Source organism: Mytilus galloprovincialis, chromosome 3 (genome assembly GCF_965363235.1).
Source record: "Mytilus galloprovincialis chromosome 3, xbMytGall1.hap1.1, whole genome shotgun sequence".
Taxonomy (NCBI): Eukaryota; Metazoa; Mollusca; class Bivalvia; order Mytilida; family Mytilidae; genus Mytilus; species Mytilus galloprovincialis.
The window spans coordinates 18,702,033-18,729,479 of NC_134840.1; the positions used below are offsets into that span (position 1 = coordinate 18,702,033).

Below are 27,447 nucleotides of genomic sequence, written 5' to 3' on the forward strand. Positions count from 1 at the left end.
TGGAATATAATGCAAACGAGACGACCAATAGAACACTTTCGAGTTCATCCGTTACCGGAAAAAATTAAGACGTCATTTACCAGATAAAGGGGATCGCCTGTATTTCTGCACTATTACCGATCATCAAGCGTCTTAGTGATCGTCATTATGCAGGATAAAATAGAAATAAAGTTTATTTTGTAAGTACTTAATCACAATCCCCTTATGACAGCAGTGCTGATTGTCAATTATGAGTATTTAATTTGGCGAATAATTCGTGCAATATAGCATTATAGTTTTCCAAACACTTGCTGAACATTAGAACGGAAGTGACGATGCCCCTAAACGCACGAATGATGTTCACTAAAACCAGAGTTTAACGGAAATGCATCGAACTCGGAAGTTGTCTATTGACTGAATATTACAAAAAAAAATATAGTTTGATATGCAGGGACCATTTATAACCACTGAACTACCAGCCCCTGACATTGGGACAGGCAAAAAACAAATGTTGCCGGATTAAACAAAGTTGCGAGCGCCTCCCCCCTTTAATCTCGGAAAGTGGTGTAACAACATAACACGAGAAGACACTGTAAAAATATGAGCTGTTTCGGCTTGAATTAATTTTTAGTTTTACAGTTTTTGATACATATGGAGGAGACCGTCAGGATGTCGCAGAGGAAATCGGTGAGAACAAATGTTTAAAGGTCGATAAGACGTCGACACAACCCGATGCATCTTCTAGGCCACACAAGATTGGCATAGAATGTCAAGAAGTAAAAACAACACTGCACTAAGATGAAACGGCAATATATAAACTCATATTATATACCAGGATTAAAATTCTGTACGCCAGACAATATATTTGGTGTAAAGACGTCATTAACAATCAGAGAAAAAACATGACGTTATGCAATGATGAGATACAGATAACGACAGATTTTAGGGCCATAAATATGCATATGTATATAAAAGTAATTATATTTACTTTGATTTTAAATAACTTTTAACGCACTTAATATTATAGTGCCTGTAAAACAAAGATCCATTTACATGTAGTGCTGAATTGATAACCTTTTAAAATAAATTTATTCAAAGGATCGATAAATTTACACGGGATGTACTTAATTTTTGTGCTCGGTAAACAACATCTCCATAAAAAATAGTATGTGCTTTCCCGTTTGAAATATATTTTCTACAGATAAGCCAAACTTTTGAACTAAATCCTAGTATCTACGGAAGGATATTATTAGTTATTTGTGGCAACGAAATTCCTGACATTATGGTTTACCAGTTATACATAGATAACGTTCATTTAAACCAAAACGTCACTTCAGACACGGGCATACCAAACGAGAGATCAAGTTTAAAAGTATTCCTTTGTAAAAAAAAAAAACCGACGCCTTCACGTGTTGGTTGGCCGTTATTGAATATCTGTTTTAGAGATGACAACGGATATCTTCCTTATGTCGTAACAACAATCCAGTTCCCTTTCACCGAATGTGACCTACCGAATTAAACTTACAGAGCATCAAAGACAACCTTTAATTAGTTAGTATAAAGTTGGGTTCGTGTTGCGCAGTATTTAGTTTTCTATGTTTTATTTTGTATTCTGTTGTCTTTTTTTCTTTTTAGACATTGGCTTTGTCAGTTTATTTTCGACTTTTTGAATGTCCTTTTAGTATATTTGGCGTCTCAATCTTGATATATAAACACCGTTTAGATGGTGCAAAAGGAAATATCACCGCCCAAAAGAGGAATATTTACAATAGGGAACGAAACATCGCATCCTTTGTCGTAAATTCGCATGTAAAACTGAAATATCTAGATATAGAAAGGGACAGTTATTACCGTTTATATTTTATTTATTAAAATTATGTTTCTTTTAGTAATGTCGGCAGTATATATTTAGAAAATCAAGATAATTTTACGAAAAAATATCATTAAAATAAGGGTAACTGTCACTAGTGGAGCAGGAGCAGAGACCAGGGTTGAGTTCAATATCGTAGCAGCTACGTAGCGGCTACGTAGCTGCTGTCAATATTTATGTAACAACTCGTATATAGCTAGACGTTCAATAGTGAAAATCTACGTAGCACTACGTAGCTGCTACGATATTGAACGCAGCCCAGATGACAATACCAATACAAAAATAAGGCTTACGCATAGTTATATACTTTAATTCAGTCACGGACCCGCGATATCACGGGTGTGTTCTAGTACAAATAAATTTACATACATAGTATAATTTATGAATACAAATGTAATATAGAGACATAATTATTAGTGGTTACCCTGGAGATTCTAGGTATTTGATAATAATTCGTATAAACTTGCACACTTTTTAAGTTCAGACGGGTTAAATTATTTGGTCTGTTTACAAAATGATGCTTTAGTAGCATGTGTCTACTTTCGTCTTTTGCCGAACTTTCTAAAATATAATGGAAATCGTCGCCAATATCACCGGAATGTCATAAGGTACAAATACGATTTTTTTCTCTTAAAGGAGCCCGTAAAATTTTGACGTCATAATAGAAAATATCTGACTCCACAACAAAAAAGAAATTGACGTATGACGTTGGTAGTTCGAGAGACGCAGATTCTCAGGTAAATCGGTGCAGATTTCCAAATAGCGGTTATAGTTATCAAAGGTACCAGGATTATAATTTCCTACGCCAGACGTGCGTTTCGTCTACATAAGACTCATCAAATCAAAATAGTTATTAAGCCAAACAAGTACAAAGTTGAAGAGCATTGAGAACCAAAAAGTTGTGTCAAATACGTCTAAGGTAATCTATGCCTGGGATAAAAAAATCTTTAATGTTGACTTCAAATACAAAATATATATAGACGCCTTTTTTCAAAATAAGCGTCTATCCAATATGTCGGAGTGTTATGGATATTCTTTTTGTTCCCTCCTAGTTTTTTTTTAAAGTTTTTTTTGCCTAGATTTATAAATTATGAATTAACGCGAATTGAACGTCGGTTTACTTATGTTGCCACTTATATACCTTAAAATGAAAATATAAAATGTTTGAATGTCTGATAGATCCCGGGTATATTGTGTCTGAAATTTGTCTTTTCACATTGTTTGTGTTCAATCTCAATGTTGCACCGATAGTTATGTACATAATTGTTAATCAGAATTAGAAAATTGTAATTATGTTTTAGCAGGTGGTGTATTCTCCTGTCAGAAAGTACATTAATCCAAGATAACTTATCGTAATAGTTCTACCGTTTTATTAAGAAATCGGGGAAAGTTTAGCTTAATAAATGACGTAATGAGAGTCAATCTATCTAAATTAGCAAAACTTTATATACTATAGTACATCGAATGCACATGATTCACAGGATATGTTTGTAAACCATTTTATATCCGGTGGTGTATTCGATAACGAAACAACAGGAAAAAAGAAAAGAACAGTATGGCATTAATCATATTAACATTTTATTTCCTTGGTAAGTTTTTATATAATTTCTTAAGGTATTTCATGATTTTTACAGAAGAAAAAAACTACTTGCATATTTGTTCATTAAACTTTTTGTGTTATTTTCGTGTAATTGTAATAATACTAACGATTAATAAAGAAAAGGAAGTAAAACTTTTGCATTTTTGATTAACTTCTGTTTTTAATTAATAGGTTTTCATTTCATATCACGAATGACTGGCAAATTGAAAATAAATATGTTATATGTGAATTCTGGAATGTAAATCATAAGATACAATGGTCTATTGCTGCACTAGTTGATTTTTCTCTTACAACAAGTTATATACGTGAAATATATAATGAAGACTTACAGCATACTCTGAGACGGCACATAATTGAATACTAAATTATTTTGAGCTGATCTGAACACTTATAGCGAAATATTATTTCAATATTTTTCTATAATGAACATTTGATAAAACAAAATAACAAACATATTTAAAAAAAAATATTTCTACTTTCTCTGCTTCCTAACAAAGGTATAATTTATTTGTCCAAAATAAATGATTCATTCAAAACTATAAGAATAAAAAAATATATGAAAAAAGCACAGTTGGTGTAATTGAATACTATCTAATAATTGTAATAGATGAAATTAAAACACGAAGCAATTCAGAGTGGCAAATATACACATAAAAAGTAAAATCATAAAGACACTTAACTCCGACGAAAGTTAAAAACGGAAAGCTCCTAATCAAAGTTATATGATACAATTATAGACTCAGATTCAACATTTTATTATAGTTGCATCAAAAACAAACATCTAATAAGATGCAAATGGTAGCATATAAAACAGTTAAACATTTGCAATGTATGCACTAATTAAAAAAATTATGACTAGATTTATGGGATTTGAACATGTATACAATAATCATTTATACAAATTAAATGACTGAAACTTTAGGTGTAATACCACCATTGATTTTTTTTCGAAAAACTGCAAAATTCTTCCTTTTTTCAAATAAAGAAATACTAGACGAGTAACGTTTTATTATGTGTACGGGCTTTTGTAAATTTTTAAACCTCAAGTTTCTAAAATACTCTACAGAAAACACAAAATAAAAAAATTATGGTCTAAAAGAAACACCCAAGATATATTTTACTTTAATGAAATGTATGATTAATTTACTACAACTGTCAATTCTAAGGAATATTTTTTTTACCCTTTTTTGTACGCAACCGGATGTGACGTACTATCATTTGGTGGTCTAACACCTTTATGTTAGTAACTGAATAATAACCCCATTTTGAAGGCGTCTATCAGTATTTTACACACTCGTGTTTGTCACACTGAAAGCAAGAAATGTGCAAGTTAAAATGGTGTTGCAATGGCGATGATCGCTACGTCAAGTTATTCAAAGCATTTATATAAAAAGAAGAAGATGTAGTATGACTGCCAATGAAACAACCCTCCAGCCAAATAACGTAGAAGTTGTTTTGGTCACATTACGGCTTCAACAATGACTAAAACCAATACCACATAGTAGGCTATAAAACGCCCCGAAATAAAAAACGTAAAGCCAATAAAAACAGTAAACAAATAACAAATATGAAATGCAGCAACAAACGACAACCCCTGAATTACATGTTCTAGACTTGGGACAGGCGTATGCAAAATGTGGCGGGGTTAACCGTAATTGCTTGTGCAAAACCATCTACCCACCTATATATAATGACCTAGGAAAATGGTGTAATATCACAAAATAAGAATAAACTATAACAATCACTTGAAAATCAGATCAATACAATAAACTAACAAATATACAAAAGTCAAAAAGTATAGATCTGATATATACTCATAGTAACTTGAAAATTGTTCAAAGCCAACAACTAAAAATAAACTAGAGGCTCTCAAGAGCCTGTATCGCTCACCTGACTTTTCTTGGGTTTTTAAAATTAAAAAAAAAAAGATAAAATTTGGCTACAAAGTAACAACACTTGGCCAGCACCTCAAAAGGAAAGTAACAAACATGTTTGGTTTCATTCAATTCAGTGGTTCTCTAAAAGAAGTCATTTGTATGCATTTCCCATAAGGTCCTATGTTAAGCATAGTCCCCCGTTGGCGGCCATTTTGGATAATGGATCCGCTACAAAGTAACAACACTTGGTCAGCTCCCCATGAGGAACATTCATGCCATGTTTGGTTTCATTCCATTCAGTGGTTCTTTATGAGAAGTCATTTGTATGCATTTCCCATAGGGTCCTATGTTAAACTAAGTCCCCCGCTGGCGGCCATCTTGGATTATGGCTCCACTACAAAGTAACATCACGTGATCAGCATCTCATAAGGAATATTCATGCTATGTTTGGTTTCATTCCATTCAGTGGTTCTCTAAAAGAAGTCATTTGTATGTATTTCCCATAGTGTACTATGTTAAACTAAGTCCCCCGCTGGCGGCCATCTTGGGTTATGGATCGGCTACAAAGTAACAACACTTGATCAGCACCTCATAAGGAACATTCATGCTATTTTTGGTTTCATTCCATTCAGTGGTTCTCTAGAAGAAGTCCAAAATGTAAATAGTTAACGACGACGACGGACGACGACGACGGACCACGGACGTCAAGTGATGAGAAAAGCTCGCTTGGACCTTCGGGCCAGGTGAGCTAAAAAAGTAAGACTAGATTAGCAATAAGTACATATCCAAACTCCAATGGAATAAGTTCATCTTAAAGAGTTAATGATAACATGACTTTTTGTAATGCAAATATTTAGGTATCTAAATATAAAAAAGAAAATGTGGTATGATCGACAATGAGACAACTGTCCACAAGAGACCAAAATGACACAGACATTAACAACTATAGGTCATCATACGGCCTTCAAAAGGTTGTTAGTATGTGAATGTACATATGTGTATATTTGGATTAGAGCTGTCTCATTGATACTCACACAACATCTTCCTATATCTATAGAATTAATTAAATGATGTTTAGTTGGGTTTTAATTTATTGATTACAGAATCAATATTTTTACTGTTAACACTGTATTCATATATCTGATCACATTGTTAAGTCAATAACCTGTTAGAATAATTATTTTAAGGGATTGATAAGATTACCTGGATTGCATTTAAATTTACGGGCTTGGTAAACAACATTACCGTTAAACGTAGTAAGTACTATCCCGTTTGTAATGTAAAGTTTATCTGTAACATCCATATTTTCTACTTTTGTATCTTTGAAACAATAAAGTTAAAAGCGTTAAGTAATTTATGGTAACGAAATCCTTGAATTGATAGTTTACCAGCAATAACGTTCATTGAAATCCAAAACATCACTACGGACACGGACAAAATGAATGAGTTTGGATAAGTAGACAATGTAAGATGATTATAAAGGATTGTCACCGTCAAATAATGAAAATTTATTAGGATTTTTTACTTTTTCTTTTTTAACTTAGAAAGTCTTTAAATGACACAAGAACGAAGTATAAAAAAATCATACTGTATAAAAAGCCTGTTACTAAATAATTCATTTAATATAGTAAATTATTGGAAGTTACAGGCAAAATGTATGTTTTAAACCATGTAGTACCGTATTATAACATGCTGACGATTTTGCTCTCATATAAAAGTTCAAAAGAGTTAAATAATGAGAACTATTACTAAATTGTTATATCTTAACTGAACCAGCCATGTTTACACTTTGACATTTTTTTTAAACAAGTGCATTCCTTAAGTTGATGTAGATGAACAGATATTTGAATTTCAAGTACATCATTAGTCAAGGGTGAACATATAAAAAGATCAAAAGTTTAAGAGTTTTTCTACTTTAACTCGTGCAACTGAGGCCAAACAAATTAGAAAATATATCAATTATATTAAGTTGCTTCTTGAGATTAAAGAAATCATATCTATTAGACATTCGTTAATTAGGTAGTGTCATAAGAAACGTACAATATATATAATATCCTTTTCTAAAATGACAATAAACTTCGAAAATATATTTCCAAAATTGTATTACGTAGTAAGTTGAACTCACTCAGTGCATCAGTCAGTTTTATTGTTAAACTAAATAATTCGATAATATTTCGAATTTTATTCATACTTTCAATGCATTTATAAAACACATTTAAAGCATATCCAAAGAAATTTTGGATGTCCAAAATCGCCTATTATATATGAATGAATGAATGATTTATTATAGTGCAATCCGTATATACAAAAGATACATATTAATACAATATTACATTACAGCCAGCCAGATAGGCTTACTATGCACTGACAAATTTTTAAAAGTTCAAATTTTGAAAAATAAACACATAGTTTTGGACGAATGTCTAAATTATTAGAAAATTCAACAGTTAAATAGTTAGATAATTTCTCTTCTGACACGATCACAGTCCAAGATAAAATTCGCTATAAATTTGTAGTTGTTAGATAACAGTTCATTTAAGGCAACTTAGGAAGTTCATTTATGCATAGATGATAAGCAGGATCTGGTGATATTGCAGTAAATAGTTTATTTCTCGAAACCGAGTAACGACCACAGTATAAGATGAAGTGTTGTTCATCTTCAATAGATCCAGAATTGCACATTTTACATAATCGTTGTTCGATGGGAATGTTTCTATAGCGTCCTCGTTCGACTTCTAGTAGAAAGTACCTCAGCAAATTCTGGCGATTGCATATCTTTGTGTCCTTGTTAAATGCTTTTGTATGTACGGCTCGGCATAACATTTGGTTTTTAAATGTTTATATGTCCTCAACTTTGTCATATTGTTTATTTCGTTGAACAACTTGTTTTTGAAGTCTGCTTCAAGTTTTTCTTTTAACAGAGTCTAGTATGGAATCTTGTTGAGATAGCTGTTTCGTTGTCAGTAATGTGTGAAAGATTGCACCTGTCTACACTGTAAATATACCCGACGCCTGACGCGTCCGGACGCGTTCAAAATTTGTACACTGAATGTTCAATATTTTTAACGTCATATGTTCATGCTTAGAGATGTGTTCAAAGTTTTAACGTTTGTGTTAACAATATTAACATGTCTGTTCAGACACAGTGAACACCGGTGTTCAAATTCTGATCTAAAAAAGAAGATAGTTGTTTGTCCGATTTTCTATCCTTCTAATTGGCAAATTTACAAAGAAATTCATTAAAAAATATGAATGTATACGCAGGATGATGATTTTGTGAATTTTTTACTAATAATTTAGTACTTGTGAAATATTAAACTTCCAAGCTGGCATATATATATAGTTTATGCACTTATTTGATTATTATTACTAGTTTTACTTATAAGTGACATAATTATGCATACCAATGAGGCCTGTTATGAAGATATCGTAATAAAAATGTGTCGATGTTTATCTTATTTCATGATCCGTTCAGTTTATTAACATTACATGTTCAATCAGTGTTCAAATCGTTCGAAATTTTGAACACCTCGCGTTAAAAAAAAACAAACCAGGGTACCAAATACCGGAAACAGATATCGGCTGGTGATTTAGGCGGTTAAACGAAGAATGGATACACATAAGGAAGAGAGCTTGAGAAGGGACTTCTATCCCACATGAACAGGAAAGAAGTGAGTAACAAGTTAGGATAATCTCTATAGGTAGTTCGATGGCTTCCTTGTTATTTTCTCATGTCATATATATATATTTGTCAAATATTCATAAATGTTATATCCAAATTTTCAATATTCAACATAAGACGTATTAAAGAACAGGATTTAGATTAAAAGTAAATAACTGTCAGCTTTGTTCTGATGATTTCCTAAACTGATGAATAACCAGTCTGTGATCGTCTGTCTGTTATACGGAATAAATGATGATTTTTTACATCCACGTATATTAGCTGAACACTAAGTGTTAACCGAACTCTAACATCAAGTGTTCAAAAATGAAACACAAAGGCATTAAAAACTGAACACCGCACATTCAATTGATAAACACTAAGTGTTAAGAACTCTAACATCAAGTGTTCAAAAATGAAACACAAAGGCATTAAAAACTGAACACCACACATTCAATTGATGAACACTAAGTGTTAAGAACTCTAACATCAAGTGTTCAAAATGAAACACAAAGGCATTAAAAACTGAACACCACACATTCAATTGATGCACACTAGGTGTTAAGAACTCTAACATCAAGTGTTCAAACGTGAAACACAAAGGCATTAAAAACTGAACACCACACATTCAAATAATGAACACTAGTGTAAACATTTGGAACACCATTTTTGACTTAGAAAATGCATTCGTTTTTTTTATTTGCAGGAATCGTTAGATTGAAATGTTTGAATAAGGAACCGGTAGCCAATAATCCCACAAAGGTCATTTCTGCATGCTATAAAATGTTGGAAAAAAGAAAGATGTCAAAAAGGTATAACAATATATATATATATTAGCTTATGTAAGTGTATCATTTCTATATCTGTATACCTTAGGTCAAGAAATCGACTTTTGTAATTGTAATGTCAAAACTTGCATTTCACTGCCATAGAATATCAATTTGTACTCTAGTATACATCGAAATTAAAGCATAACAACCATTGCATAATTTGATGCTTTATGAAATTTAAAAATCTCTTCTATTAATTTTAAATTTTATTTTGCAGGATATATAGGCTCATAGACATTACTTGTTGTGGAGGATTTTGACATTGGAAGTTGATAACAACACATAAAATGCCACCCAGTTGATAGCTTTAAGTGAAGACGCACTGAAAAGTGGAGCGTACATTGTATGTGATCGTACAAGAACTGTTGGAATTTGCAAACTTTTAAACTTCATTGTGACAAATATCTATATCATAAATCTTCTTATCACATTGCTTTTTTGGTTAGGATACACATGATGTAGCAACTATCTTGTCATTTACATGTAGGGGAAGATCATTATTTGTGATATATTCAAGTCAGCCTAAAAACATTATGTATGTGATTTCACTGACTGTTACTTGTGATATCATAAGGTATTCTTGTGTACTTTTCTTACATATATGCTCATTTGATTATATAAAGAATTACTTGTTAAAATGTGTTTTATTGTTGTATTGATTGAGTATAGTTTTGATAACAGTTTAATTAAGTTTAGTTCTTATGGAAAATTATGTACGCTTAACAATAGAACATGTTCCACATTTGAACACCATCAATTTGAACACCTATGTCAACTGTTCTGAATGTAAACGTCTGGTGTTCTGAATCTTAACATTTTGGTTTTTAAACATGTTCTGTGTGTTCAAAAAGTGTTACATGGCTGTTGAACGCGTCGACGTATTAAGAAATTGAACATTCGGACACGTTAAATAGTTGAACACTAGTGTTAAGGTCTCTAACATCAAGTGTTCAAAAATGAAACACAAAGGCATTACAAACTGAACACCACACATTCATTTGATGAACAATAGTGTAAACATTTGGAACACCATTACACGCTCAAAAAGTGTTACAAAAAAGCGTTCAAGCAGTGTTCTATTTATTAACACTTAGATTTACAGTGTAGAAGCGTTTTTGCGCTGTTAAAACACGTGTTTCGGTAACGTCTCGACATTTCTAGAAGTTTGAAAATTACCCATAAATCATTTGCTTGAAAGAAAAACTATTCCTATTAAAGAACCAGGGTTACGTGTATCAAAATATGTTCTTGAATTGTATCTCATCATAAAATATCAGAGTCTGATTAAATATAAAAGGAGGCAAAATATCTTGGTTCCTGACTGGATCTTTTTTAAAAGTTATATTCATCATGGAGCTTATTGCTAATTTGTACCCATCGTAAAAACTTCTTTTTTGTCCAGTTTAAATAATTTTTATAAAGAAATCAACTACACAATGGCGTTGGTTTGAGTTAATCGTCACATACTATATAACCCACGAAATTTGGACAGCGATACAACTCAAAACTAATTCATGATATAGTTGGAAATATTGACTTGTTGTTGACAACGCAACAGTAAATACGGGTATATAAAATAAGGGTGCGGATTAAAAACTTTTCATCTATCACTATTATTTCATAAGTTGCTTTGGTAAATAGTTTACTTCAATTTTGAATTCTACATTAAACAAATGTGTTGATGATTACCAGATAATTTGAGAAAACCAGTGGGGGTTAAGAAATGAATATATCTCCCCTTTCCTTATATTTAAATCAGTTGAAAGAAATCTTATTTAACACATGGTGTTACTGGAATAAGTCTGAAGAAACAGAAAATGATACGAATATTTATCGTAAACTGTCTGCTTTATTATATGAAGTCGTATTTGCTGACTCAGCTGAATCACTTCTTTCACAATTGAACACAATTTGGGAATATTTAATACTTTGAAACCTTATTGTGAATTCAAGTGATACATATATTATGATCTTATTATCAAATTTTCATTTTTAATGATGAAAATGATACTTGGACTTATCTTTATTAATGACTGGTATCTCTTCCTAAATATAAAAACAAAAAGTAGTAAACCGATATTATTTTTTTTTATGGGTGTGACATTTTAGAACTCAGTAGTTAAATTATTATCGAAAGAGTTGACTTGTAATTTTGCAAGACATTGCTAGGCTGGACGATATATACTTTACGTTATAAAGTGAACTGACTATGCGGTATGGGTTTTGCTAATTATTGAAGGTCGTACGGTGACCTATAGTTGTTAATTTCTGCATTATTTTGGTCTTTTGGTCTCTTGTGGAAAGTTGTCTCATTGGCAATCATACCACATCGTCTTTTTTATATTGGTATGTATCGTTTTTCCGTTTATATCTAATTGCATATGTGATTCCAGAATTGTTCACAACAATGAAAAAAGGTACTGTAAAATGTTTTTAAATTGTCACAGAATAATTATATGGGTAATCACCATACACAATATTGTTGATAAGTGTGGTCACAGTATTGTTTGTTGTTGGAAACTAATGTTTCCACACTGTTGTCAGTTTAAAACAAAAGCTATCATACAGAACACATAAAGATCTGAGTTTTAAAAATATTAAAAGAGGGACGAAAGATACCAAAGGGACAGTCAAACTCATAAATCTAAAACAAACTGACAACGCCATGGCTAAAAATGAAAAAGACAAACAGAAAAACAATAGTACACATGACACAACATAGAAAACTAAAGAATAAACAACACGAACCCCACCAAAAACTAGGGGTGATCTCAGGTGCTCCGGAAGGGTAAGCAGATCCTGCTCCACATGTGTCACCCGTCGTGTTGCTTATGTGATTACAAATCCGGTAAATAGTCGGTAGGTCACATTCATGAAAGGGAAGGGGATTGTAGTTACGACGTAAGGAACATATCCGATATCATTTGTGAAACGGTTATTCCATAACGGTCAACCAACTCGTGATGGCGTCCGTAAAATTTACGAAGGGATGATTTCAACTTCACCAATTGGAACTCTTGGTTTAATAGCTTCCTTGTGAGCAGTAACCCTCTATCAAGAAAATCATGATAGGAAAAAGTAAAATCACAAAAATACTGAACTTAGAGGAAGATCAATTGGGAAAGTCCATAATCACATGGCAAAATCAAATAACAAAATGCATTAAAAACGAATGGACAAAAACTGTCATATTCCTGACTTGGTACAGGCATTTTCAAATGTAGAAAATGGTGGATTAAACCTGGTTTTATAGCGCTAACCCTCTCACTTTAATGACATTTAATTACATTGATGCGTTAAATAAACAGACACAATAAATATAATAGTCAAAATATGGGTACATCAGTCATCATCGTTTAACAATTTTAAAAGGAACAATTTAACAGAACACAAAAACATCTACTATCTACGAACACATTTATTGAGTGTCTGACGTCAGAAAATTTTATACGTCACATAAATTTGTCGTTCAATGTGCGTACAAACAATTTTAAAATTTTCATGGGAATGTTAGCATACAGGGTTAAAAAATCAAAAGTATGTAAGAATAAATTTAAGAAATAGACCGAGATTTAAACTAGTCCAAAAGTTATATATAGAATTTATAAATTTATAAATTTATAAACGAAGCACGGGAATACCGTATCAATTGGGAGATATATACCCCGTATGCAGGTGCTGCTGGAATGTTGCTACTTAGAAATGGAAAGTTCACAATTGGAAAGCTGAAATCATCTCTTTTGTCGTAAAGTTTTGTTTTCAACCGACCCTCATTGTCAATTTCTAGATGTAAGTCAAGATATGAAGCCGACTTAACTGTATCTGTAGTATCCTTTATCTCTAATTCGATGGGATAGATGCGTTCCACATAGTCACCAAATTTTGAATTGTTTAGTGAAAGAACGTCATCTATATAGCGGAAAGTAGAGTTAAAGGATATTGCTAACTTCTTATCTTTCTTCCTAAGAAGTTCCTGCATGAAGTCAGCCTCATAATAATAAAGAAACAAGTCGGCAAGTAGAGGGGCACAGTTTGTTCCCATTGGGATGCCGACAGTCTGTTGAAAAACACGTCCTCCGAACGTTACAAATATGTTGTCAATCAAGAAATCAAGCATCTTGATAATATCGGTTTCAGAGAATTTTTTGTTTGAATCAGAGTGATTCTTTACAAAGTATGATTTATCCCTCCCTAAGACAAGATACTTGTATCTACGTTGGCCATTCTTTTTTTATGAAGCAAAGTAATACCAACTCTTTCAATTTGTCTTTTAGTTTTGAATGTGGAATACTTGTGTAAAGAGTCAAATGTTTTAATACTGTTACAAGATGAAAGAGAGTTAGATTGTATGTACTCTAAAAGATCTTTGGAATTTTTAAGTATCCACATCTGATTCACGCCACCACTAGAATAGGCAGTTTCACAATAACTTTGAAGCCCGTCTTTGATTACTGATAAAATACGTTTAAAGGTTATACTTTGTAGATTAATTAAGAACTGGTAACCACAGATTCCCAAATTATACTGGTTGATTAATTCGATGGTTCAGACCGACAAAATATATATTGTAATTTATGACAATGTCAAGAATTGCTGGAAGAATTTCACTTTCTTTTTTTGTAATCCTCTAGTCCAAATAATTATGACGTCTGGCAAGGCTATTTTTTTTTCTGGGACGTAGGAAGGCATCCCAGAAAAAAAATTAAAATAGCCTTGCCAGACGTCATAATTATTTAGACTAGTAATCCTCTAGACGATTCATGAATACATCTTTTAGATAATGTTCACTGGAACAGTGTGAATGTATTCAAATATTGCAAATCATTACAAACAACACATAGAAATAAAAAAAAACCAACTTCGTGAATGTAATTTACTTTCTAGCATTCAAAGCTAGTATTTGTCTGACTGTTTTTGTTTTGTCATAACCTTGAAAATATTGCAATTATTTCATTCGTTGTACAAATGTGTATTCACTGGGGTTTAAGGTTGTCTCGTATAATTTCCAAAGATGTCTTGTGACATTTGGTGCCTTCCTTATTTAGGTGTCATACCACCAATTACTCCCTCAAATTTAGAACGTGAAAGTAGGCCTACTCGGACAAAAAATAGTGCATTTGATGTCATTGTTTACTTAAACTAACCAGCAAATTGGCAGAAATGAAACTGTTGGTGAAAGGGAAATATATTAAGACCATTTTGAGCTAAAATTTACTTGTTTATGAGTTTGCATTCAAAATTGAGGATTAATGCACTCCAGAGTATACTAATTTAAGATTTCCAGAAAACCAGGGGTTATTTTTAGTGGCACCTCTATTCGGAAGACCTTTTCTTTTTTTTATAGGATTTTAAACATCTGTTGAAAATTGGCATGTAGAAAGCTGATACATGTACGATTCATGATATACCTGGTTTCTATGAAGTTAAACTTAAGCTAAAATATTTAGAAAGCTTTGAAAATTGTAAAATTTGGTTGAACAGATAGAGACTTTTAATTGGTGGTATGACACCTTTACGTTTACCACACAGCCTTTTTTGTTCATACAAACAATAACAACAAGCATAATTATGTTTTTCCTTGTTCCGTTCTTGTTTTTATTATTGTTTTAATTCTGAGTAATTCCTTACTTCTTTTCAATTTAATTCGGAAGTTCATTTATTGATAAAATCAAAGTACTTGTGAATGTCTACTTAAGGAAAAATGTGCACATTTTTGATAAACATCTACTAGAAGTGTATTTTTGCAATGAATGTAAATTTGTATTGTATAAAAATTTCAAGGTTGCTTATGAAAAGTATTTACTTTAAGTGGGAAAGCTGCATTCTTTACTTTGCTCTGTTTGGTGATGATCATGAAAAAAATACAATGTTCCCTGCGTTGCACCTATTTAGTATTTCCGAGGGGCATAACTTAGAAAAAAATCGATCATTTGAAAATGTTAATTATTGTCCACCGTTTTATAATTTGTCCGAGATAATGCTGATATTAACATATATCATGCATTTTATAATAATTCGACAAGAGTTGTACCCATGTGTCCGCTAACAAGGCCATTTTCCATAAATTTATTATTTCCAAGGGGCATAACTCTTTAAAAAAAATCGTACACAATTTTAGAACTTGTAATTGATATAGCCGATATCAACCTATAGTATAAGTTTTATAAATATCTTGCAAGAATTGTACCCGTGAGAGCACTAATAAGAGCAGAAGGACCGACGCCTAGTATAACCATGTCCCTCACGACGCGTTACACGGGGAATAAAAAAGATTTAACAGAATGGTCAATGGGTATGGCTTAACATAGATTATTATTTTCGGAATAATTTGAAGCCTTGAAATCAAATTGAATAACTCCGACCAATTTGCCTAAACTGTCAATTTATACATAGTGAGGACTTAGTGAAGTATATATAAATGCACTGGTTGAATTATTTCCTGAACAATACATTCGCATAAACCCATTTCATGTAATTTGAAACAGAATGCTAAAATGAAAAAAACAAATTGTTTTATTCTTTCGAGATATTTCTACCTTTGATTTTGATCTTGATCTCAATTTACTATTCAGCATTATAACAAATTTTAAATAAAAGCTATATTTAAAATAAAAAAACACAATGTTTCACTATCAAACTCATTACTATTAAATCTGCAAATGGGTGTATTTGCAACCACTTGGTCGATGCCACTGCTGGTGGAGATTTATGTCCTCGGAGAGTATTACCAGCCCAGTAGTCAGCATTTCTGTGTTGACATGAGTTATCATTGATATGGTTATATTTATAAATTAACTGTTAACCCAAATTTTGACTATTGGAAAAACTTCTACATCAGGAATAGATTACCTTAGCTGTATTTGGCAAAACTTTTAGAAAATTTGGCCCTCAATGCTCTTCAACTTCGTACTTTATTTAGCCTTTTAAAACATTTTTTGATTCGAGCGTCACTGATGAGTCTTTTGTAGACGAAACGCGCGTCTGGCGTATATATAAAATTTTAATCCTGGTATCTATGATGAGTTTATTTACATAGTGAAAGCAAGTCTCTTGAGAATTGAGAAACAGACAAATCGCACACCCCTGTTTAAGAAATCAATATAATATGAAAAATGCATGTCGAATGATATATGAAGGCCGACCTTCTTGCTGGCTAATACACTTAATGTCGATCTCACTGTGATAAATGAAATAAAGTACTCGTTGTTGGTTTATGCGTGACATGAAATAATCAATGTATCTAAACATTATATATTACAGAACTTTGCAAGATAACTTTTTAGTTTTGACTTTGAGAAGGATTTATATGACTTCTGCAAAAGATGATTACAAAAACAAGTCTTTCAGTAGGGGTATTATATTGAATGCTTTTTGAAATATGAAACTTTACAGATATAATGCTGTCAAAAAGTTAAAGGATATTTCGATATCTTCTATAGTGTTTTGTTTTAAATTTATTACTATCCATGAATAAAACCAGTAGCAAAAAATGTTATGGTTCTTTCTACTCCGTTATTTGTAGATATGTCGTTAAGTTTATTCTTATTCCAGCATGTTCCTTACATCGTTCACTTGTGTTATGTGTCTTTTGGTTGAGTTAAGTCTTTTCAATTGATAGTTTATAGTGCGTCTTTCTATGTTTGGATGTTACACTATTTTTTCAGGTAATGTTAAAGGTTGTTACCTGTATATACGTTTATACCCGCTGTATTTGTTTGCATCTGTTCGAAGTAAGGAACCTGATGCTCAGTTGTTGTCGTTTGTTAAAGTGATTCATAAGTGTTTCTCGTTCTCGTTTTTTATATATAGATTATACCGTTCGTTTTCCCGTGTAAATAGTTTTACACTAGTAATTTTTGGGGCCCTTTATAGATAGTTGTTCGGTATGAGGCAACTGAAGGCTCCGTTTTGAAGACCGTACTTTGACCTATAATGGTTTACTTTTACAAATTGGGAATTGGATGGAGGTTGTCCCACATCTTTTATATATATATATATATATACATATACCATCATTGCATTTGACACATCAACCTTCTGTATCTATATCATATCCCTATCCATCTGTTGTTTCGTCTTTTAGTATACTTTCATTACTGTTCTAATTGTTATACTAGTATGTACTTGAGACAAAATTGGAAAACACGGTATAAATAAAGAATAAAGATAATTTCCATTTTAAATAAACGTGGGAAATAAAAATAACACTTTGGCTATTCCAGAATACATATCTATACTTAAATAACCCAATCGGATTAAAAGACTTAGATAGTTATATGATTGATAACTAGACAGATTACCAATTTTTGATTATTTGACATATATTTTTCTGGTATATGCTGGTTAATCAGGTACGAGAAGGTACCCGGTATCAAGTTTTGTGCACATTGATGCTGTTTAATATCAGTTATAAATCACTATATGAAGCATTTGCGAGTGCATAGGACGATTTAAATGTGCCGACCATCTGAGGAAACATGTTAATAATTGTTCAATCAGCCTCATTTGGACTTTGTTCCTATCTCATTGCCACTTCTCAGTATGTTATATATTGTATAGCCTTGACAATATAAAAAAGATTTGTAGGTCAAACAAAAATTAAAAAAAGACATAATTGTTTTCTTTTCATTAGTATATACCAACATATCCTTTCATTTACTGTAAACCAACTGATTTTCACGAGCGATTTGTTTTTGCAACTTGCACGAGTAGAAAAATAACACAATATAAATCGTCGTGAAAATGTAAAACTTAGATCTTTCCTTTAAAACTACATAATCGCGAAATAAAATAGCTGCCAAGTCAACAAGATTAAATAAAACGCAAAATTAAGTATCCCCGAAAATAAGTTGGTTTACAGTATACGTGAAGAATGCGCCAATAATAGAAATGTTCCTTCTAATAATTTTCAGTGGGACAAGTATTTGGACAGAAACAATGTAACCTCAAACAAGCAGAGCAGTGTGCAGTTAGCCTACAGTCTCAGTTCGATGAAGCATACATGGAATACGAGAGACAAGATGTACACAAAAATACCAAGAAATTCACAGATTTATGCAGGTAACATTCAGAGGCTTTTTCACAAAATATACAGTAAAATGTCATTCGTAAGATTTTTTTTAAAGTCTTTAGTCTTTTAAACATTTTAATTCATTTTGTAATCCAATCAAATTACAAATAATTGATTATGAATAGTCATGTTGTCTTTACATATACTTATTCTGCTTATGAGTATATGTGTAATCTCTATCTAATTTACACCATTATTTGTGGTAAATGCGAAATGATAGTTTTCAATAATTATCTTTCAGTGATATAACCGTACTTAGTTCTACAGAATGATAAGGAGACTACCATATAATTTTGAGGGAGTGGAAAGTAAAATCACAAAAATACTGAACTTAGAGGAAAATCAATTCGGAAAGTCCATAATCACACGGCAAAATAAAATAACAGAACGCATCAAAAACGAATGGACATATTCCTGACTTGGTACAGGCATTTTCAAATGTAGAAAATGATGTATTAAACCTGGTTCTATAGCGCTAACCCTCTCACTTTAATGACAGCCTCATCAAATTCCGTTATATTTACATTGGTGCGTTAACTAAACAGACACAAAAACAAAATAGTAAAAATATGGGTCATCAGTCATCAGAGGAGAATTTCGGTTATAAAGTATTTATATTTTAAATCCAAAGTGTCATATAAGTCAAAACATTCAAACGATTTCGTAGAGTGCTTATCAAATTCAAACATGTATCATCAGGAAACTAAAAGTGTGACGTACCAAAATTCTAAATCACAATCCAGTAATTGAGGCCTGAACAAAAACACCACTACCAATCTTATGGTATTCCCATTTACAGTAGGATAAATTATACAAAGAAAGACCTCTAAATAATTACGCATGTACTAAGAAAAGTCTCACGTATAATTGTCTTTCAGTAATATTTACATCCAAATATTTAAGTAAAGGTATGTCTTTTGTGTGAAACGTTCTAGTTTTATTTTTCACTTAAAACCAGGTCCATTATTGTTGGTAATAATATCACTAAATGGTATGACGAGAAAATCAAAATGTGTGATGAAACAGCAGCTAAATATGTCAAGACGCAGTGGACTGACACTATGAAAGATATTCAAGTGTTCTGCAATGACTCGGGTAAGAAATAAATGCAAATGGTAAAACAAATAAATAAATATTGTAGAAGTTTCTTGATTCATAAATGCAAGTTTTATACGATTCGGTGTTAACATCTTTCATCTCGTTAAAATAACACTATAAAAGTTCATAGCCTACAAATCTTCAATTTAGAAAGATCTACGGACGAAAATACTAAATGCCTATTGGTGTTTTAAAAATATAAAAAGTACTAATATTAATTAAGAATAAAACTGAGCCATCGTTATTTCTCTTATTGAGGATAAAACAGCCTTTTTTTCAATCTTCACATAGCGGAAATCAATTGTGTTGTATTGCTATGACTTGTTTTGTACCATTAGGTATTTTGCTGCAATTTTCTGCATCTGCATTGAATGCTAAATCTGAATATTTTTTGTTTTAAAATGGAGAATAACACATTTTTAAACAGGTCCATAAATGTAGAAGACTAATATGTGTACGTATATGTTTTGCGGTTATCAAATCTTATTTCTGTTGTTCCTACATTTTTATTGAAGAAAGTCTCATCACTTTGGCTTATAACTTTTTATTGGCTATTCAATTGTGTTATCAATAGAAATATTAAACCCAATTTCAAATTTTATCTTCAAACTTTAATTTTACAACCAACTTTGTACTAAATAATATTTCTTTTGTTTTCTTTGCATTTTCAAATTTGCTTTCTAGTATGTACACATTTCCAAGACTTACAAAATTGCAAATCAAAAATATATGAAAGTGGAATACAAGACGGACAAGTAGAGAAATTTTGTAGGTAAGTAAAAGAAGTAGACTGTCAATATTTGCTTAAAAAGTTATTTGTTGCTGATGTTTTCTTGAAAAGTTTTTGCTGGAAAAAATGTGAAAATATGAGTATGTTACCCACGAAAAAATCATATGTCATTTTGTATCTGTTCCGATTCATTTTGGATGAAATCTGTCGAAAGATTATAATTAAGTTCTATTTGGAGGGAATCATAGCTTTGTTCAGGTTATTTCTTTACTTGTACCGTTAAAGATAACCCAGGCACCCCTTGACCTTGAGTAAAAATACTAGTAAATACGAGAAATAAAACTGAATTTATTATAATATTTTTAGGTAACTCTGGTATTGTTTTTACTTTCAGAACATTTAATGAAAGTTTGGTTTGTGCAAATGAGATATTTATGGATTCTTGCTTATTCGATATCACATTTTACTATTCTATGCTATCCAGAACATCTAAATCCTACTATAACAGGGCTTGTTTATCAGGTAAATTAATGATTTTAAGGAGAAAATCAACCCGGCAATTAATTTTATAAACAGACAGTAAATATGCATAGTTTTAATACCAATTTCAGCGATGATACCACCATTCGTCTAAATACATAATTTTAAGAAGCTGAATTATTGGATCTGCACAAAATAAACAAAAAGTAAAATAACAAAACTACGGAACTCCAAGGAAAGTTATTTAAAACGGAAAGTCAAATATCAAATGGCAAAACCAAGAGCCCAATCACATCAAACGAAATGAAAACAACTGTCATATTCCTAACTTGGTACAGGCATTTCCTTGTGTAGAAACTGGTGGACTTAATCTAGTTTTATAGCTAGCTAAACCTCTCACTTGTATGACAGTCGCATAAAAATGTGTACGTATGCCTCTGCGACGAAAAATAACCGAAAAATCAATATCTTTATCCGTATATCAGTCGGTATGCCGAGAGCATCATGTTTTTTTGCCCATTCGACCTTAAAGAAGATACACATTCTCCAAAATGCAATTTTACATTTACTGAGGTTGACATAAGAAGGATTTCGCCGCCTGTCTAGGACATTTTTGGGTATACACATGCTCTCAAACGCTTATTTTTTTCAAATATCTTTGGTCCTTAAGATAGTTCTATAAATACGTGTCGTACACAAAATCGGTATCAGTTTTTCTTTGGTAAAATTGTGGCTTCAATGCAAGAAACGGTATAAACCAAACAGAGTTTTACCTGCAAATTCTATTACATCAAGATACATTAGATAGATGCATGCCTGACAGCAAACTATAGCCAGTGGTGTAATTCAGATTGTCACTTATCTTGCATTTTTATAATTGATGCAGAGCCTTATATGAAACCATTCATGCTATATTTATACACCATGCTACATTTGTATTTGTTTTCGTATGGGATGTACATCTTAGATAAACCCATTCAAACTACATGTGTATATGTATATAGCATGTTATAACTGTTCTTAAAGGCTGTACAACTGTAGATGAAATCGTTCAAGCTATATATAATTATATATGGCATGCTATTTGTTTTCTTATAGGATGTACAACCTTAGATGAAACCATTGAAGCTATCAAAAGTTGTTGGGATCATCATTATAATGATTCGCTAAGCAATTGTCAGTAAGTATTAGTCATAAAAATCATTAATTTTAAATATCGACATTACAGTTTTAAGACATGAATGTACATAATGCTTGTGTAAAGATAGTAATTTTCTTAGTTACTGCGGAACTATATGGTCTCTCAAAAGATAAATTAGAATGAGACATGTGTAGTATATATGAATATGTATACCAACACGTTTAAAGTGACTTCACATTAAAAGAAATGAGTAAATCAGCTTGTCAAGATGTTCCCAGTGGCGGATCCAGAATTTTTCATAAGTGGGGGCCCACTGACTGACCTAAGAGGGGGCCCGCTCCAGTCACGCTTCAGTGATTCCCTATATGAGCAACCAAATTTTTTCCCAAAAAGGGGGGGGCCCGGGCCCCCTGGCCCCCCTCTAAATCCGCCTCTGGTTCCACTTCTTACGTTGGATTGATTATTTAATGGGAAAATATCAAGTTATATTCACAACATATTAAAAAAGCATCACAAGCTCAAACTTAAGTACACGATAAAATAACTATTAGTATATAGGGAAATGAGCACAGTCAGTAAAGAACGATCACAATGACTACATGAATAAAACGATTGCAATACCTAAAAAATACTCCAAATTTTAAAGGCGACACCTTCTGATTACGATATGACAACATCAAAAACATGTTTAATCTAAAGATTTTATGTATGTTTTAAATGCGTTATTAAATAAAAACTTTAGTTTTCTAAGTCGAAACATATATATTACTTCTAGCTTATACCTCCTTTTAGAATATTTAAATTTTCAGAAAGCATATTACTTTCAAGACTTGCCTGTACGAAAAGGCAAAGATATGTAAAGAAATTAACAAACTACTTCCTCCATCAATACAATATGCTGAGCGTGAAGTAATGTGCACAACTACTACATCCACAACGACAACACAGATTCCTTTAACGACAACACAGATTCCAATTACGACAACACAGAATCCACTACCGACAACACGGATTCCTTTAACGACAAGACAAATTCCACTACCGACAACACAGATTCCGCTACCGACAACTCAAATTCCAATTACGACAACACGGATTCCTTTAACAACACAAATTCCATTTACGATAACGCATACTTCACTAACGGCAATGAGTACGACAACTGAAATACCAGCCACAACAAAAGCAATGACAACTGCTAAAGAAAAATTAAGGTTAACAACCGACTCTCTAACGTTTACTTCTAACATGAAAAGCAGTAAAACGTTTACCACAAAACGTGTTACACAGGAAACCGATATTCCAGCCTTGACCAGTGGTAAGCAGTCGTATACATCTGTGCTAAAGACAACTCCTACAAAATACCCAAATAAATCAGAAAATAAAGTAAAAGAGGGAACGAAAATGTTTGAAACGACGTCTAAACTAATCAATGCACATAATACAACAACAGAAATTCCATTGGATAATAATTGTAAGATTATTTAACACAATAGTCTCTATTTACATGGAAACAATAGAAAGTTTTAAAATATCTATGATTGTGTTTGAAAAGGGAAAACCATGTTTTATTGTAAGAGACCTAGAATAAAGGCAATATTCAACTAATTCCGTCTTTATTAGATTATACTTATGTTAGTAATTTACATTAAAAAATCTCTAAAAAAAACAATTGCATGCACCTATTGTGTTCCAAAGTCAAAAAAGATTTTGTGTTAATATTTTATGGTCAAATATTATTAAGTTTAATCTCTTGTGGTTAGTATAAAAACCAAATCCTATTACTATAAATACAATGTTATATATTTGAAATCTGAAACTAGGTAATAATCGGGAATTCAATTAGTTTATGTAACAAATAATTTAAACAAGTAAAAAAACAAACCACAAGGTAAAAATACCAAAGCCTTGATGACACTGGAATTAATTTTGAAGAGACGAATTAAAGTTATTATAAAAGAACTCTTGGGATAGAAACTGCCCTTTGAATAGGAGGCCTAAATCAGACTATCGCTACTTTTGAAAACATCTTCTCCATATTCAAGTGCTGTTGGAATATTTGTAGGCAAATTTCATTAAAGTACAATTCAATTCGTCTCATATATAGTAACGTCTAGTTACAAACCTACTCTCACTAACATTTACATGTTTGAGATAAGATATGAGAAAACAATTGCACAGATACTATCAATTTTGTGACAATACATTGAAATATACAATTAAACACATTTAAAGGCGGAACAATAAGGCAAAGGAATACTCAAATTTCTTTTCATGTACAGTTAGTTATAAACCCTTACAAGAATTTTGGAACATACGAATATAAATAAAAGTCGACGATAAAGAAGTTATTTTCAATCCCATTGAAATCTATTTTCTGTGACAAACACGTCCATTTCATCTAACACAAAAGTTTTGAATAACTCCGGTACCATGATAAAGTACTTTTGTTAACCTTTGTGTCAAGGATACAAACGTAGCAGAAATGTATCGCCAAATTAATGCCATGTTACAAAAATACTTTTTTCAAAGCTTTGACGTGTCGAATATAATGTTCAACATTAGAATTAGTTAAGCCTCTTGTTTCAAGTTCATTCTATGACTTAATTCTAGAGCCCATATCATGAAATAAGCAGATTTGACGAAATATTTAGGGTATTTTAGAACTATGCTTTCAAGTGATGTTTGCATCAATAAATATTTTTCTGGTCGTTAATCAAACTTAGATTTGTAAAACTTTTTGATAATAGATGATGAAATACGCCATGTCATTAGAAATTGTTTAGCACACGTGAAGGACCAGTCATCCATTAAGGCCTTGCATATCGACTTTGAAACTTGCATGTAAGTATAAGTATGGCAGTTTAGCAACATGAAAAATTCTAATATAGTCAATATTGGGACTGACAATTCTATTTATAACATATTCGATTAAGCAACAATTATTTTTTCCATACAATTGGAGTGTTTTACTGATATAATTATTATCAAGTTACATACACTTTAATATCGGCTGTAGATTTTATTTCTGACTACACTTTAAATAATACTGATCATATCTTTATATTGCCGCTATAACACTTCCTGATGACTGTATCAAACAAGGAAATATTTCGTGTAATGTTGGTTTAAAGTAACGTCACTAAAAGACGGACGAAAGATGTTCGTCACAATTTGAGACCATTTTCGAAACTGACTACCGATGTGTTTCGCATGTTTAGATCTTTGCAACCTGGAGGAATAGTCTAATCTGTAATGTTACCATGTATGTCTGGTTCCTGATTGACTCAATTCTATGCCCTTAGCAAACGGCAAAAGCAAAAGCTCAAACATATAAACCGAATAGGAAATAAAAAATGGTTGATTAAGCCTGGTTTCATATCCAGCTAGGTTTCCCACATGTACAGCTCGAAATTGTTGAAGGGCTCTGCAAACCTCGCTCTCGTCCTACCCCAGTTGTTACGTCTCGTGTAAATAAGATGGTATTTTTCTGACATTGATTTGTTTCAGAAATGTGCAAAGGAACTAGTGTGTTCTCCTGATTAATGTTCGACTTATTACACAAAAATTGTATTTACAAACACAAATGCTTTATTAAGTTGAAAGACTCATAGGGTTGATAATGAAATATAAGTATGTATACACTGGACATTTCGCACCTGGCAGTAAAACCTACTGGCTAATGATGGAATATATAAAAACGTAGCCAAGCTCGGTAATTATTGGGGCTTTAATAAATTCCGATTTCTCATGAGTTATTAGTGCCACGGACGCCATATGCACGTTAAGGAATCTCTACGACAACTCTCATATATTTCCGTGAACTGTCTGTTGTCCTTATCTACACATCCTTCAGTGTGAAAAGAGATGTTTATTTATTAAAGATTTGAACAAATTTGTCTAAATTTGACTGATTAACATATTAAATCATTGTGTGTTTTTTAATACGTCTTTTGGAGTATTATATAGTTGTAAGGCAAAACATTCTAATTCACTCTGACTTTTTTAATTACAGGTCTGTCTTTAAAGCATACTCTTGCTTGCATTCAAATATAAGCATCGGGAAAAATATTCTTATCTTAAACGAGTTACTTCCGCAAAGTATCTTTAACTTCACAGAAGATGTGTTCGAGAAGTGTCATCAGCTGATAAACAATTACCATTCGTATATTCAACGAGTAGAATCATCATGTGGAAGACCCAAACCAAAAACAATTGGATGTTCTGGTCATAATTATGGCTTGCTGGACTGTGATTCTAGTATGTATTTACATAGTATTGGTCAGAGATAAATGTTAAACATAAAATTAATATTTGTTTAAAAAGGTAGTTACAATGTTACACAGAATGTTGTTAACAATTGTAACAATCCCTCCTCCTTGTGAATTGTATGATAAATTAATCACAGCCAAACAGGTGTGGCTATTTTTATTTGAAAAGATCTGCTAACTGAGTATTACCAATAACTTTTATAGATATCTTTTTTCTAATTTTAAACTTTTTTTCTCCAGAGGGTTTCATATTCCTTAATCGTATTGTAATCATGATACTTGCTGCTCGTCATTCTGAGACCGATGAAAAAATGTCGTTCTAAAATAATATATTGCTTTGTCACATTTACACATATATGTCTATTTATTTTTTCAGGTGCAGGCGGAATGCATGTCACTGGTTTTGTACATATAGTAAATATATTAACGTTATTATATAATTTCATGTGATTCAATACAAACAATAGTTTACATGTTCAAACAACTGAATTCTCAAATATTATATTTTGTGGACTTATTGTTAAAGTGGAACATTATTATGTTGAAAAATTATTAGCATCCACAATGCTCGATCAGTTTGCATGTGCATAAACTAAGTATTTCGATAGAATTAAATGAAGATTGAGACAGTAAAATTTTCTTACGCCATGATTTTCCGAATTTATAAAGCATTTTCTAGTACAGTATAAATAAGACAAGTGCATAACATAGCTTTAGTGCTGGCAGTAACTTCATGTAACAAACGAGAAGATACACTTTTAATCAAATGCAAAGATGGTTAATTACAATAATTTAATCACCTTCAATAATCTAAGAAAAAAATCATCTAAATTTTATCAT

At 31.8% G+C, this 27,447-nt stretch overlaps 1 protein-coding gene and 1 long non-coding RNA gene across 2 annotated transcripts; both read left to right on the forward strand.

Annotated features, from left to right (window-relative positions):
- Window positions 1–3,291: 3,291 nt before the first annotated feature.
- LOC143067332 (uncharacterized) lies at window positions 3,292–27,242 on the forward strand. The gene is made up of 10 exons (XM_076240494.1): window positions 3,292–3,438; window positions 18,730–18,877; window positions 19,846–19,982; window positions 20,670–20,757; window positions 21,110–21,237; window positions 22,294–22,375; window positions 23,146–23,654; window positions 25,087–25,180; window positions 26,352–26,596; window positions 26,984–27,242. Exons 1-10 carry the CDS (start codon window positions 3,405–3,407, stop codon window positions 27,055–27,057), a joined length of 1,539 nt encoding a protein of 512 aa, XP_076096609.1. The 5' UTR covers window positions 3,292–3,404; the 3' UTR covers window positions 27,058–27,242.
- LOC143066344 (uncharacterized) lies at window positions 8,439–10,455 on the forward strand. Its single transcript, XR_012975567.1, has 3 exons — window positions 8,439–8,997; window positions 9,694–9,799; window positions 10,035–10,455. It is a non-coding gene; the product is annotated as an uncharacterized LOC143066344 (long non-coding RNA).
- Window positions 27,243–27,447: the final 205 nt, after the last annotated feature.

Bases quoted from the DNA above. Each gene is read 5' to 3' on its own strand.
- LOC143067332 (XM_076240494.1), top strand. From the start codon at position 3,405: ATGGCATTAATCATATTAACATTTTATTTCCTTG. The intron at 18,878-19,845 runs GTAACATTCAGA...ACTTAAAACCAG, and splicing joins AAATTCACAGATTTATGCAG to GTCCATTATTGTTGGTAATA. The intron at 26,597-26,983 runs GTATGTATTTAC...TTATTTTTTCAG, and splicing joins CTTGCTGGACTGTGATTCTA to GTGCAGGCGGAATGCATGTC.